The 14,319-nt window shown below is 44.0% G+C and overlaps 1 protein-coding gene across 1 annotated transcript in view; it reads left to right on the top strand.

Annotated features, from left to right (window-relative positions):
• The first annotated feature begins 386 nt into the window (after positions 1 to 386).
• Positions 387 to 14,319, top strand: part of PKHD1 (PKHD1 ciliary IPT domain containing fibrocystin/polyductin) — a 433,150-nt gene continuing 419,217 nt past the window's right edge. Inside the window, exons 1-6 of the mRNA XM_082848479.1 lie at positions 387 to 543; positions 4,539 to 4,711; positions 5,951 to 6,031; positions 7,477 to 7,554; positions 8,162 to 8,306; positions 11,072 to 11,180. Of these exons, the coding sequence (XP_082704605.1) occupies positions 5,980 to 6,031; positions 7,477 to 7,554; positions 8,162 to 8,306; positions 11,072 to 11,180 (384 nt within the window). The 5' untranslated portion in view covers positions 387 to 543; positions 4,539 to 4,711; positions 5,951 to 5,979. The remainder of the gene's footprint in view (positions 544 to 4,538; positions 4,712 to 5,950; positions 6,032 to 7,476; positions 7,555 to 8,161; positions 8,307 to 11,071; positions 11,181 to 14,319) is intronic.

The raw sequence follows: 14,319 nt of genomic DNA, 5'->3' as shown, positions 1-14,319 counted from the left end.
TAGACTGCCCCCCGATAGTGAGAATGCCAGCCCGTGGCAGGCACTTAGAAGCCATTTCTCTTGATGAAAAGTCAGAGACTGCCCATGAATGGGGACCAGCCCTCTGGTGGCCCTTTCTCCTGGGCCTTAAGGTCACTGACTTACTGGCAAATTCTTTCAATCATTGAATGTCTGTTTGTGTCACTGGGTGGACTTTCACTTAAAATTCTTGTCTAGGGCACATGCAGTAAGTGGAGAAAAATGTAGGACACACTTTTTTTGGTCATTAAAAAAAGACCCTGGGGAAAAAGCCTAAATAGCTTGTGTTAATCATTAAACTTGCCCCATGGTCAGCCTGAACTTTCACTTTGGCATAGGTTTGGTCGGGACACAAACGAGTTAGGTGAGTTACAGTCCAACATGAGTGAGTTACCTGCGTGGTAGCTGCAGCCTGGGCTCTAACCAGGTAACAGGGCCATCGGTTCTTGACAGAGAGAAACAAGGTCATTTGGAAAGGAAAGATAATTTCTCGCTTGAGTCACAACGAGAGAGAAACAGAAAAAGGTACTGTTGGGTTCAGAAATGTCTCTGCTCTGTGTTTTCTAGGTGTTGCCTTTTTGCCAATGTCGTGGTGAACAAAGGAAATGGGGGATCTGTAGTAGCAACCTTGCAGCTCTGTCTGTCAAAGTCCCAAAGTGGGGGGAGGCTGGGAGGGGAGGGAGGAAAGGAGAAAGAGGAAGAATGAGGGCAGAGGAGAGAGAGAGAGACAAGGGGAGAGAGAAGACTTGACCCAATGCACACAGCTCTCCTCTGGTTGAAAATATTCTGGTTAAAAGAATTAAATGGAGGCTGAGTTTGTTTTTAGGAAGAATTAGTGGAAAATCATATAAAGAAAAATACATGTATTATTGATCTGATTGTTTTGTTTTAAAGGAAAGATGTAGCTCTGAACATAGGGCTTGAAGAAAACCAATGTGTGACTATTTACTTCCATTGTTTTAAGCTTGAAAAAAAATGTTAAAATCACAGTCAGATTGGAAATAGACTCTCCTGTGCTGAGCGTACTCTGTTGGGCGTAACAAGCAAATCAGATCCTGTGCTTTTGGACTAAGTAGAAAATAGTCCTGGGTACCTTTCTCTAGGCAGTAGATGTATTTCTGAAAATTGAATGTTTTAAAAATGAATTATATTCCAAATAGGTGTAAAAATGTAGGGAATTTTGCAATTTAAAGGAACACCTGCTGAATCTACTTGAAAACTTTAGAACTCCTCTTGTAAATGCAAGTAGCCTCCACTCCTACCCCATCCACTGGGGACTTGTTGGCAGGTACACAGATTATTTGCCTCTGTTTTCCCAGCTCCTAGCACAGTGCCCAGCATATATTAGGTATATGATAAGTGTTTGTGGAGTTGAATTAACTAGAGATGATTTTATCCATTGCACCAACTTAATCAGGACATACCCATAAGATATGCTTCTTAAAAAAATAAATTTATTTATTTTATTTTATTTATTTTATTTTTGGCTGCATTGGGTCTTCTTCGCTGCACGTGGGCTTTTCTCTGGTTGCAGTGAGCGGGGGCTACTCTTCGTTGTGGTGCACGGGCTTCTCATTGCAGTGGCTTCTTTTGTTGTGGAGCACGGGCTCTAGGTGCGTGGGCTTCAGTAGTTGTGGCATGTGGGCTCAGTAGTTGTGGCTCATGGGCTCTAGAGCACAGGCTCAGTAGTTGTGGCGGCATGTGGGTTCTTCCCGGACCAAGGATCGAACCTGTGTCCCCTGCATTGGCAGGCGGATTCTTAACCACCGCGCCACCAGGGAAGCTCATACACATAAGATACGTTTATTCTAAGTTTTTTGTAGATATTCCTTTTCTGGGCATTTATCTTGGCTTTTACTTTTTTGAAATGGTATAATTATTTTTTCTGGTCTCAGTGTTTTCTTAATCCCCCTGTATCAATGAAAGGGATCCATTACATCGATGATAGAAAGTTAACACGTGAAGCCTTGCCTCTGCTGCAGGACACTCTGCAGGCTTTGCTGGAACATCTGCAAGGAAGAGGATGGGCAGTGAATCCACAGAACAATCAAGGCCCAGGCATCACTGTAAAGTTGTTGGGAGTTGTGTAGTCGGCTAAGACTCAAGTTGTTCCAGAAGCTATAACTAGGATGTAAGCCTATCCAAGCCCTAAGAGTATGAAATAGATGCAAGCCTTTGTAGGCATTTTGGGGATTTGGAGGACTTTTATTGCCCACCTGGCACAATGCCTCTGTCCCTTATACAACCTGGCAAAAAAAGGGCACATGTGGAACTGCGAGTCAAAACTACAAGCTACCTCTGAGCAGGCAAGAATACTAGTGAAGCAGGTTAAAGCCCTGGGCGTCTCCCAAGCAGGGCTACCATGAGTTATATGTGTCTGTGACTCCAGAAAGTGTCAATTAGGCCCTGTGGCAGAGACAACAGAAGGAAAGAGTGTCCCTAGGGTTTTGGTCCCAGCTCTAGAAGGTGGCAAAACTCTGATATGCCCCCAGAGAGCAACAGCTCTAGCAGTGTACACAGCATATCACGGTAAGAACTTCCCTTCCTTTCAAGGGGTGGATTGAGAATATGTTCCATCAACCCACATTTGCCATGACTCAAAGGCCCAGTTTGACTAAGTGGCATGCCTCTGTGTAGCAGGGGAACACCCTGTCCACCAGGCCCCTGCCTCTAGAAATGTGAGTGCTACTAGGTCCTGCAGAATATGTAGATCCTTCAAATGCCCCCCTCTGGCAATCAGGAAGCTGATTGAAGCAACTGACCCTTCAGTAGCCACAGCAGATTGGGTACATAGGAAGAGCAGCCACTGTAACACCTGGGTAAGATGGCATATTGCCAAGGATGCTGGATTGCCCTTGAAATGCAGTGACTTGGTTAATGTAAGTAACGGCATGTTCTATATGTTCTAAACAACACCCAAAGCAACTTCCAAAGTGGTCTGGTACCATCTACTGGAGTTTCCAACTGGTGAAGGATTGGTAAATTGATTATATTGGACCCCTCCCTCTGAGGGAGGGTTCGAAATATGCCTTGGTTTCTATGAACACTGCATCTGGCCTAACCCAAGCTTTCCTCTGTCTCTGCACAAACCAGGCTGCCACCATTAGGGGATTAGAGAACCGAGCACTATGTTTGGGTACCCTCATCCAAAAAACAGTGATTGATGGGTCACATTTCAAAGGTCATGATATGCAAGACTGGGCAAAAGAACATGACATGAATGGAGGTTCCATCTCCTCTACAACCTGTAAGGAGTAGGGTTAGTAACAAGGAAAAGTGCAATATTAAAGTGGCAGATTAAATTAATAACAGGTAAAGCCACCTTGGCTGCGTGCGCTAAAGTACTATCCTAGGCTTTAATATAGTTGATCAACCAGTAAAACCTGTTGCCCCGTGTATGAGACTGAGTACCCTTACCAGGACACCCAACGTTGTAAAGGTACAAAAGTCATGGGAGAAGACCATTGCCCTGACGCTCACCATGCGTCAACGTGCTATGCTGCTGATAACAGCAAGCCCTATCACACCTTCCCAGGTATCCTAAGACTTTATCTACTGGAATTTACTATGGGACATCCCACCAGGACAGGTGAATTACTTCAATCTCCACAGGATCCCATTGTCCTGTTGCCAGCCAGACCTATGGAAATGTACTACATCTGGAATGGAGCCGGCACCATGGGAAAGAGGGGAGAAGATGCGGTCCTGGTATGGCATATCCCCCAGTCCATTTCCTCATGCCTAACAGTGCTGCCTTCCCTGGCCTTGTATGGTATACACAGCCAGGTCAAGTTTCCAAACTTTCCAACCTCCCCTTCCTCAAGACCAGATGGGCTTATCCGCTTTCCACTGGTGCCGTCGTTCCCTCCATTGGCCTGGAGCACATAGAAGCTGTTACTAAATTCACCCAACAGTCCTTAAATGATAGCCAACAAAGCCTGTCCTGACGGAACACTGAAATGTCCGTAATGAGAAAAGCTGTCCTCCAGCATGGGATGGCCTCAGATACTATCCCTGCCTTGCAAGGAGGCACCTGAGCCATTATCCAAGCAGAATGTTGCGTGTTTGCACCTGATGAATCTGCTGTTGCATCATCTTTATTAAATCGCAGGAGGACGCAAGTGAACTTCCTGCGTGATCTGACCACCAACCCAGGGAACTTGAAAAATCAGTGGTTCAGATCATGGAGCTCTTGGTGGAAAAAAAATGTTACTTATGTTGGGAATGTTAATCTGTGTTTTCTCTCGCATGTGCCTATACCGTTGCTGTGGCCTCTATCTCCTATGCAGCCAGACAGCTGCCGAAGGAGCCCTCTCCAGACTGGTGAAACCCTTTGCTGACCTCTCAGGGCACATCTTGGAAGAGGGGGCAAGTGAGATCGTTAGAGCTAGTCATGAGGGGCAGACTGCTGGAGGAGGTCATGCACAGGGCACGACCACCAGTTGACCTGCAAGCAGACCCCGGGCAATTGGAGGCTCCTCACTCCCTCCCTGTCATTGAAATGTACATTCTGCCCACAGGTCCCACAGCCGGAGCTGTTTTCAAGGATGCAGGTTTCAGAGTCATGTGGTGTTGAGACCACTGGGATTGAATATGTGACTGAATTCCCCTGAAGACTCTATAAACTTGTAAGATTGTGGCGGGTGTGGAGATCTACTCATCTCGCTGACGCCCACGACAAGCCTCCTCATTTGTAAGTTTTCCTGAAACCTGACACCTGCCAATCTGGAGTGTTTCCCTCTTTCTGAGGTCTCTCCTTGCCCTCTGTGTTTGGGGGCCAGTTAATTTATGAACCAACACAGGGACAGATTATGTGGAGAGGTGGCTCCCAAGCTGGGCCCTGATGCAGGCCAGGAGTTCACTGGGTCACAAGAAAGTTTGGGGAATCCAGAAAGCATCCAGCAGGATCCAAGGTAGAGGCTGCCTTGTGGGAAGCTTGTCCGGGAGACGGTGGGGAGAACAGCTTCGCGGCGGTGCAGGGGTCACCTTGGAGAGCAATGCGAGGGGAAGTTGGAAAGGTGGGGGGCAGATCATGGTGGGATGCAAAGTCAGAGAGAGGGCTTTCCTTTGGAAGCAGAGAACCCTCAAAAAGAAAACTAACGTTCGTGGGCATCTCCTTTGTGCCAGGCCCTGTGTTAATTTCTTTATGTATCTATCGTCTCAGTTAATCTTGATAAAAATCCTACCAAGTGTTCTTATCATTTTTGAAGTGATAGAGGTTTTGCTTTGAATTGAAAGCTTTAAGCAGGAGAAGGGCACAGTGAAGGCAGAGTTTAAAGAGATTGATCCGGGCATTGTGGATTGAGGTAGAGGGACCTGGGGTCATAGGGTCCAGTTTGGAGGGTCCAGCTTTTCCTTCCTGTTTCTTTCCTTCCTGTTTCCTCTGCTGTGAGGATAAGATAATTTCCCCCAAATTTCCGTTAACACCGTTTTTTTTCAACTTGTTACCATGTTTAACATTTGCTTTAACTCTTTACTCTTTTTGTGTTGATTGGTTCCTAGAGGACTGAGACTTCCAGAAAACAGAACAAAACAACCCGCACCCCCTCTCCGTAATTGCCATTAACTAGTATTTTGAATCTGGAATTCATTTATTTAAAAAATTTAAGTGTTTATTTAATAATGAATTAAGGAAAGAGGTTATTATTACTTACCCAGCTTAAACATGCATAAAATAAGTCAGTGGGACAAGGGGGTAGAATAATGATAATTTTATGTAAGATTCTTAGATTATCCTTTCCTTCCAAGCTTGGGAAGATGGTGGGTCCCTCTGAAGACTCTAGGGTCATATTGGTATAATTTCCTTAATTTCCCAAGTTTGAACGAAGCAAAGCAGTTGTATGTAAGCAAAAGTGATAGTAATTTTTCATTTTGTTTTTATAAATCTCTGCTGCTCCAATCAAAGTTGAAACTGTGTTTAATGTCTGAACAGTTTTGAAAGGATTGATTTACGTGAACAAGATGACTGGCTGGCTGGTCTCTCTGACAAGTATCAAAATACTACTTTTAGCAGGTGAGTTGGATGTGTTTTGAAGGGATTTTGGATAGAATGCAGCAGGTTACCTTGAGAACTAATTTACTGATACTTAAATATTACTTTGGGAGGAAGTGTTAAAGTATCTCCCCTAGGTTTAAATTTTCTCTGCTTAATAATTTTTTTCTGTTTAGCGGTTGAGGTTATGTATTAAATAGTTATATACTTTAATTTTTAACAGCCAGTGGAAGTTGCTGTTAAGTCTAGAGCTTTTAATAATAACTTATAACCTTCCTTTTATAATTTCTTTTTGAGCCATACAATGCAATTCTTTTTAGATTTTATTACTTTATCTTCCCAAGGGGAGCAGCTTATCTTGTCTTAGTGATTAATGACCAATAAAAATTTCCTTTTCTCGAACCGGGTCTCTCGTTTTCTCAGTGACTTTGGTTATCCTCTGTATCTTTTTATGGCATTTGTTTTTGATCTTCGTTAGGTAGACGTATCTAATACACCTTTGAGGGGTAAGCATGAGCCCATCTGGCCAGGGCTGCCACGCATGGTTGTGTCGATTCTTCACCACTCTTGGTTGTGCAGAGTGCCACCTGCATAAATGTACATGGAAGCCCTGGGCTGGCCAGAGTTAGCGTGGCTTGGGTGATCCTTTAACTTTTCTGATATAGAAACCGAAAAGTGTTCTGTAGACCTCACTGAGGAGCTAACTGATTTTTGCTGGCTTTACCTCGGACAAGGCATGTCCATCCAGATCATCTTCAAAAATAAGGCATTGATAAGGTCACGCTCAGCCCATAGTCTCTATGCGAGAAGCCGGTCTAGCCTAGTGTGTAAGTCTATAGTGGGCTTTTAAAAAATTCCAGCACTGATTCATGCTTCAGCCCCTCTCTGAGCAGGCAAAGCAAGAATCTAGAGAATGCTGTGTCTCTTTGGGGAGTCATTCTGATCATGTATTCAAAAGGGAGAGACTAGAGGAGGATGTTATAAGCAGGAGGACTGAAGTAGGGATAACTTCCAGAACTTTCTCCTCTTCTCTGGGAAGTGGAAATATAAGAAATAAGTGGTAACAGTTAAATATGACCCCCTAATTAAAGAGTGGGAAAGAGAGAAGACATTTTATGGATTCAGTTAGGAACCAAATGTATCCTGGAGCCTTTTCCAAAGGAAGTGGAAATTCAGGATTGTCCTCGTGAACACATGGTTTTTGGATGTCTAAGATAAGAAGATCAGTCAAAACTTCCCTTAAAATGGGAGGAAGGTGTGGTCCCCAGACCAGTAACACCAGCAGCACCTGGTTAGAACTGTAAATTCTTGGGATCCACCACAGACCTACTGGATGGGAAACCCTGGGGGTGGGTGCCGCGATCTGTGCTGTATGAAGCCCTTGTGGTGATTCTGAGGAATGCTCAAAGGAAGCCGGTGGATTGAATTTGCACACTGAAGCCAGGGTTTCTCCTACTCAGTTACAGTGCCTTGTCTGAGTGTCCATATTGAACCTGAAGAAGGCAGCCTTGCAGGAGGAACGTGGATCACTGTCATTTTTGACGGTAGGTTTGGGCCTTACCGAATGCAAGTTTCTTATTTGTTGATCTAAAGAATCCTAAAGAATGAGTCCTGTTTAAGGACAGAGGTAAAAGAGATCTGGAAGGGAGATGGACCAACTGACCAACTTCTGTGTTACCGGATGCCCACATGCTAATGTTACATCACACCATTATATGTCTGTGTCCACTTCCTTATCCCAAGCTGTGGGGTGGAACTCTAGGAACCCTAATGAGATGATACCCATGTAGCACAGAACTTGGCAATGTGACCCTCAGAACCTTGGTTATCTTCCTTGTCAAGAATCCTACATATGGGAGCTTCTAAGCCATGGCTCAGTGTATCCATCTATACCACTGGAAAAGAGTAACTTTGAGGGTTGGAAAATGCTTTCCTGGATTTCAGTGGATGGACCTGAAGAGAGAATTAAGAAAAAAAATAAAGTCATAAAGAAGCACACTCATTCATACAGCCTTTGGAAATGAGAAATATTACTTTTAACCCTTCGGTAAACTCAGGGCCTGCCATTGCCCCCGTGTGGCAGGTTTTTGTGTTACCCTGTGTGGATTACTGCTCTGTTCAGCCTGAGACTCCACTCTCCCTTGTGTTTAGGTTTGGAGCCAGGTCTCCTTTATCCTGCCAACGGCTCTCAGCTGGAGATCCACCTGGTGAATGTGGCTGTACCCATGCTGCCCATCATACCCTGTGACGTCTCTCCTGTCCTCCTGGATTTGCCGGTAGTGATGTGTAGGACAAGGTACACCTGCCCCGGGAATGAGAAGGCCAGACAGGATGAGTGCTTTGCTCATCTCAGTAGATTTCAGTGGCAAATTAGAGCAACTCCTGCCATGATTGCAATTACCAGTATAGTTCCCTATCAGAGCTTTAGGGCTTAAGGGAGGATGAGAATATGGGAAAGATTTTTGAGAATTCCGAGACATTTATAAGGAGGGGTTGGGGGCTGGATGATGTTTCCAGTTTTGTGTGTGTGTGTGTGTGTGTGTGTGTGTGTGTGTGTGTGTGAAGGTCTCTATTGCTATTCAAATTTCAATAAATGGGGCCATTTTGCCAACTATTTTTTTGGAATAGGCATAATTGTAATGGTTGTACATAAACTAAAAATCAGTTAGAAAGGAAATTCACCTTAGTCCTCAGTTTGTTTGCTGAGGCTGATATGATTTTTACAGGATTCCAGATTATCTATTGTCCTACTTAAGTTTTTGTTGACCTCTAAAGCTTACACTAGTTTGTTCTTTCTTTAATATCTAAGAGATGTTGCCTGAAAGTGGATCATCGGTTAAGAGAAAAAGAGATTGTCATTTCCTTTTGTTTTCTGTTCCCTCTTTCAGGAAAGTTCCCTCTCTTCCATCTCTGCCTATTGAACCAACCATATTGCAAATGCTACCTCTTCCCTGAACAGCCAACTGAGTGTCATCTTTCCCTTCTTTGATAGGGGACAAGTAGGAACTGAAATCCAGCTTTTGAGGAAGGAGCACATTTTAGTCATTCATCCATGGGACATGGATGGATTGTGTATTCAACACATGGGACATGTGTTTGTGTATTCACACACACAAACACACTTTTTGGGCAATTCATCTTCCTGAAGGGAGGACCTTTCTGTAATTTACACAAAGGCACAGGATGCACAGCCTTAGTGGCCCTGTTTCTTCAGCCCAATGTTTCTCATGACACTTTGTCAATTGCTCATTTTTCAGATTCATCCTCACAGAATTAAGTGCTTTGGGGACAGAGGATGTGATTCACCCACCTTGTAGTCCTTATGATGCTGAGCACAATATCTTGCTAGTAGAAGATGCTCAAAAGATGTCTGTTGAACTAAAGTTCCTTATAGCACTGCTGTCAGTAGAGATGATTTCCATAGGTTTTATGGTATATTGGGGCATAGAGTTCCTGCAAGAACTTGCTATGAAATAAGTCAAAGCTCTAACGATTTGTATGTTCTATCTCCTCAATCCCCAAATGCTAATGACTTTAAGATGGGGCTTCCTTGGTGGTGCGGTGGTTAAGAATCCGCTTGCCAACGCAGGACACACGGGTTCGAGCCCTGGTCCGGGAAGATCCCACATGCCGCGGAGCAGCTAAGCCCGTGTGCCACAACTGCTGAGCCTGCGCTCTAGAGCCCACGAGCCACAACTACTGAAGCCCGTGCGCCTACAGCCCATGCTCTGCAACAAGAGAAGCCACAGCAATAAGCCTGCGCACCGCAACAAAGAGTAGCCCCTGCTCACCGCAACTAGAGAAAAAGCCCGTGTGCAGCAACAAAGACCCAATGCAGCCAAAAAACAAAACAAAACAAAAACATGCACCAGTGACTTTATAACATCATTTTAGAAAAAAAGAAATAGCACCCTCTTAAATGTACTCATTGATCGGAAGATGAATATCAAATTAAATTAACACTCAAATGTGGGAAAACGTGCATTTTATCATCAATGAAATACTGTCATACTCATTATTATAAAAAGACAAGTCTGCGTTCGCAAAAACAGGCACTGTTGCATCTAAATCAGCAGTGCCCAACCAAAATATAATCCGAGCCACAAATATAACTTAAAATTCTTTAGTAGTCACATTAAAAAGTCAAAAGAAAGAGGTGAAATTAATTTTAATAATACATTTTATTTAACTCAACATATCCAAAATATTGCCACTTCACATGTAATATAGATTATTAACGAGATACTTTATATCCTTCTTTGAATACAAAGTCTTCAAAATCCAGTGTGTATTTTATACTAATAGCATATCTTAATTGGGACTAGCCACATTTCAAGTGCTCAATAACCACATATGGCTAATGGTTAAACACATTGGACAGTGAAGATGTAAAGGTTTAAGGTCATACTAAAGATTTTAGGAGAAGTTTTGGAGGGGAGGCACATCTAAAATCTAACTCCTTATTCATCATATTCCCCCTCTCAAAATTCAGATTGAATGGCAGCCTCGAAGAGGCAAAGAAATCACTGTGATCCTCTTGAAAAGAGGAGAGAAGGTCTAGGGCTCTCTTTATGGATACGTGAAGTGTTTATGGGCTGCTGGGGTAATTATTAAGAATTTTTGGCAACATATAAAATCAGTGCCTTTTATTAGAAAGAGCCTAGGATTCAGATCCTCCTTTGCCCTTAAACTGTGGTGTTTGCATACCCAGGTCTCTTAATCTATATGGAACTTGTTATTTTTTTAATGGAAACTGGTATAGATTATCTATCAGTGTCCCCTCCAACTCGTAAAGTCCTGAGAAACTATGAGGCTGAGAAACAGGACAAAATTTAAAAAATTTTTTGGCACTTTCAATGAAAACTTCATAACTTCTTTTGCTGAAGGATCTGAGGTTTAAAGTCTATTGGATGAGTGGATAGAGGAGGTGAAAGGTGAAATACAGGACTCCTGGGTTAGCTCTGTTTCACAGGTGCAGGGGGGAAATTTGAAGTGGTTAGGTGGGGCTGCCAGCTTTGGCAATTTGATTGATTCACAAGGATTGCCACGTTCTGCCCTCAGATCTCTGCTGTCCGAAGCACATGAAGGTCTCTATTACCTGGAAGTGCAGGCTGGGGGACAGGTCGTAGGCAGCCCAAGTTCAGGACCACGAGACAGCTGCACTTTCAAGGTGGGTACCAAGCACGGAGGAATGTGTGTTTGCCTGGTCTGAGAGTGTGCTTGCGCTATCGACAAGAAAGTTATAAATCAGCTGGGGAGTCTTTCTGCTTTGCCGGGATGAGAGAACAGGTGGATGATAGTTACAGAGTTTCTGAGACTATCTTAAGAAGGTAAGTATTGAGCACGTGTATGTCAGGCTCTCACTAAGTGCTTTATGCACATTCATTTAATGCTTACAGCAATTTTATGGGGTAGCTTTTTTTTTTTTTTTTTTTTTTTGCGTTACGCAGGCCTCTCACTGTTGTGGCCTCTCCCTTTGCGGAGCACAGGCTCCAGACGCGCAGGCTCAGCGGCCATGGCTCACGGGCCCAGCCGCTCCGCGGCATGTGGGATCTTCCCGGACCGGGGCACGAACCCATGTCCCCTGCATCGGCAGGCGGACTCTCAACCACTGCGCCACCAGGGAAGCCCTATGGGGTAGCTTTTTATTATCCTGCTTTTACGGATGAGCAACTTGGGGCTCAGGGAGATTAAATAATTTGTCCATGTCATCTAGTTTGTAAATTGCAGAACCAGGATTGGAACCTGCATCTAAATCCTCACTTATACTGAAGCCCATAGAGGAGCCACAAAGACGACCATTGTGCATCAGTGTTTCATTTTACAGCTGAGATCATCTGGAGTGTAAGAATGGTGAAGGGACTCAGGGACACAAGTTCCGCCTTCCTCTCTGCTTAACGGTTGATTTCTGCTGCTTCTTCCAACCCTAGGCCGAGAGGGCATGTGCTGTTGGAATTCTCCTTCGAGCTCAGAGAGAGCAAAAAGCAAGCAGAGAGAGTTTATGAGTCGATGCCTGCTTATTTTAGAGCTTCTAGATGCATTAATTTTATGTTGGGGCTTTGTTTTATGTTGTTGAGTCTACTGACCATTTCAGATTGGTTTTACACTAAAATACTCTCTGAAAGCATAGGTTCTAGACTTTCCATAAAATGCAGCAGTTTGGCAGGGTTGTACTTGCCCCAGGGAGCCTCTGTTTAAGAGCAGTTCCTAATAACACAATTTAGTTATTAATCAATGCTCCTTTACAACAAGACTTCATCTTCTAAATTCATCTCTCATACGATCCACATTTTACATAGGCAATTCATCTTTAGAATTTGGAATTTGCCATCAGTTCACATTTAACAACTTGTTTCTTACTCCAAGAGAATCTTGTTTTCCAGAATTTTGCTTTTGCACGTATGCGGCAGAAAGAAAAAAAAAATTCTTTTTTGTTAAGACCCACACCAGCACCTCTACATTGTATCAGTGAATAAGACAGAAGAGAGACGGCTGAGCATGGTCCTTAATCACTGTGCTGTTTTTGGTTTTGATGTCCTTTCACCCCAGATAATAGTTTTCCTACTTATTAAAAGACCGGTAAGGAGAGAGAGGGGAAAGAAGAGAAACACTTCCTAAAATTGCACATAAAAGAAAGCAAGTCCTCCGGTGGTTCCACTAGCTTGGTGAATTGATGAAAAATCACCAGGGGATGCAGTTAATGAGAGGCATTCTGAGCTGAAGGAAACCCAGTGTCTCTCTTTGTTTGGGGACTGGGGCTGGGGGAACCATATGTATTAAAAATTAATTCCACCTCTCCAGTCCACTCTAAAGAGCCTGCTGCAGGCACTGACAAGTTTGAACAACTCACAGAAGGTTTATCAAGCAGCTGGTAGCTGCGGCTTTATCATTCTCATCCTCTGCTTTTCTGCTCCCCCCACCTTGCTGCTGCCGACCCCATTCGGGCTCAGGGATCAGCATGCAGGAAGCTGGATTTGGAAGCTCGTTAATTTTTCACTTTGTCATGTCTCTAGCTTCGTGGGTGACCAGAGACCTGTTTCTCTTAGAAAAGTGCCATTTTATATTGTGTCAGCTCAGAGAGATTCACAAGTGAAGCCTTTTTTGAGGTTTCACTCTGAGCCTGCCCTGCCACTCTCTGAGGACCTGGGAGGGAGGGATGCAGGAGTCGCCTTATTTCCCCTGCACTTCTGGTGGAAGGCTCTCAGCCTGAAGGATAGACCTGGAATTTTTTTTTTTTTAACATCTTTATTGGAGTATAATTGCTTTACAATGGTGGGTTAGTTTCTGCTGTATAACAGAGTGAATCAGCTATACATGTACATATATCCCCATATCTCCTCCCTCTTGCATCTCCCTCCCACCCTCCCTATCCCACCCCTCTAGGTGGTCACAAAGCACCGAGCTGATCTCCCTGTGTGATGCAGCTGCTTCCCACTAGCTATCTATTTTACATTTGGTAGTGTATATATGTCCATGCCACTCTCTCACTTCGTCCCAGCTTACCCTTCCCCCTCCCCGTGTCCTCAAGTCCATTCTCTATGTCTGCGTCTTTATTCCTGTCCTGCCCCTAGGTTCTTCAAATCCATTTTTTTTTTAGATTCCAAATGTACATGTGTTAGCATATGGTATTTTAGACCTTGTATTTTAAATTGGAAATCGAGAGGTGTGTTTCCTTATGTGGTTTGGATTCAGTTGTTCTGTCTGCCTCAGTTTCTAACATCTGGAAGGTGGGCAGTAACCACTGCTCTGTATCATGAAGCTCCTATGATAAAGTTCCAGTGGGAATGACAATGGTATGAAGGGCGTCCCAGTGGGAGTTGAAGTTCTGGGTGCAGGAGGAGGCTGGGAGGGGTGTAGTGTACGTTTGGCAGGTGTGTGTGGAGTTGCATTAATCTTTATCCTTCAGTGAGATCAGAGCCAGCTCCCAAACTGTGAGGTCACAGCATTCTTATTTTGACCTCCTAACTGTACATATTTTCTGTGAACTCTTTTCTAACCCTTTCTGTTAGGAAGGGAGGAAACAAGCCTTGATGACAGACTGTACAGCCATGTGAATCGATACATAAAACCTGCACTTGCCCAGCCAGCATCAGCTTTGTGAAAATGTCTGTTGATTGTCCATGTCTGATGAGGGTTGTTGATTAACACCAGAGTTATTCTTTATTGCTTTTCTCCCTGGGAAGGTGGACTCCTGGGGTGCTGGAAGCAGACCAAGCAAAACAATTTGCTGTCTTTGTTTCGCAAATGGGAGGTACAGTAGGTTAGGGGAGTGAAGGTGGGCTAGGCGTCTAGAGTAGGATGGGGGTGAA

Source organism: Leucopleurus acutus (genome assembly GCF_964270905.1).
Source record: "Leucopleurus acutus genome assembly, chromosome: 10".
NCBI classification, from domain to species: domain Eukaryota; kingdom Metazoa; phylum Chordata; class Mammalia; order Artiodactyla; family Delphinidae; genus Leucopleurus; species Leucopleurus acutus.
Note: the sequence above shows the minus strand (reverse complement) of the source record. Positions and strands in the feature narration are given on the sequence as shown.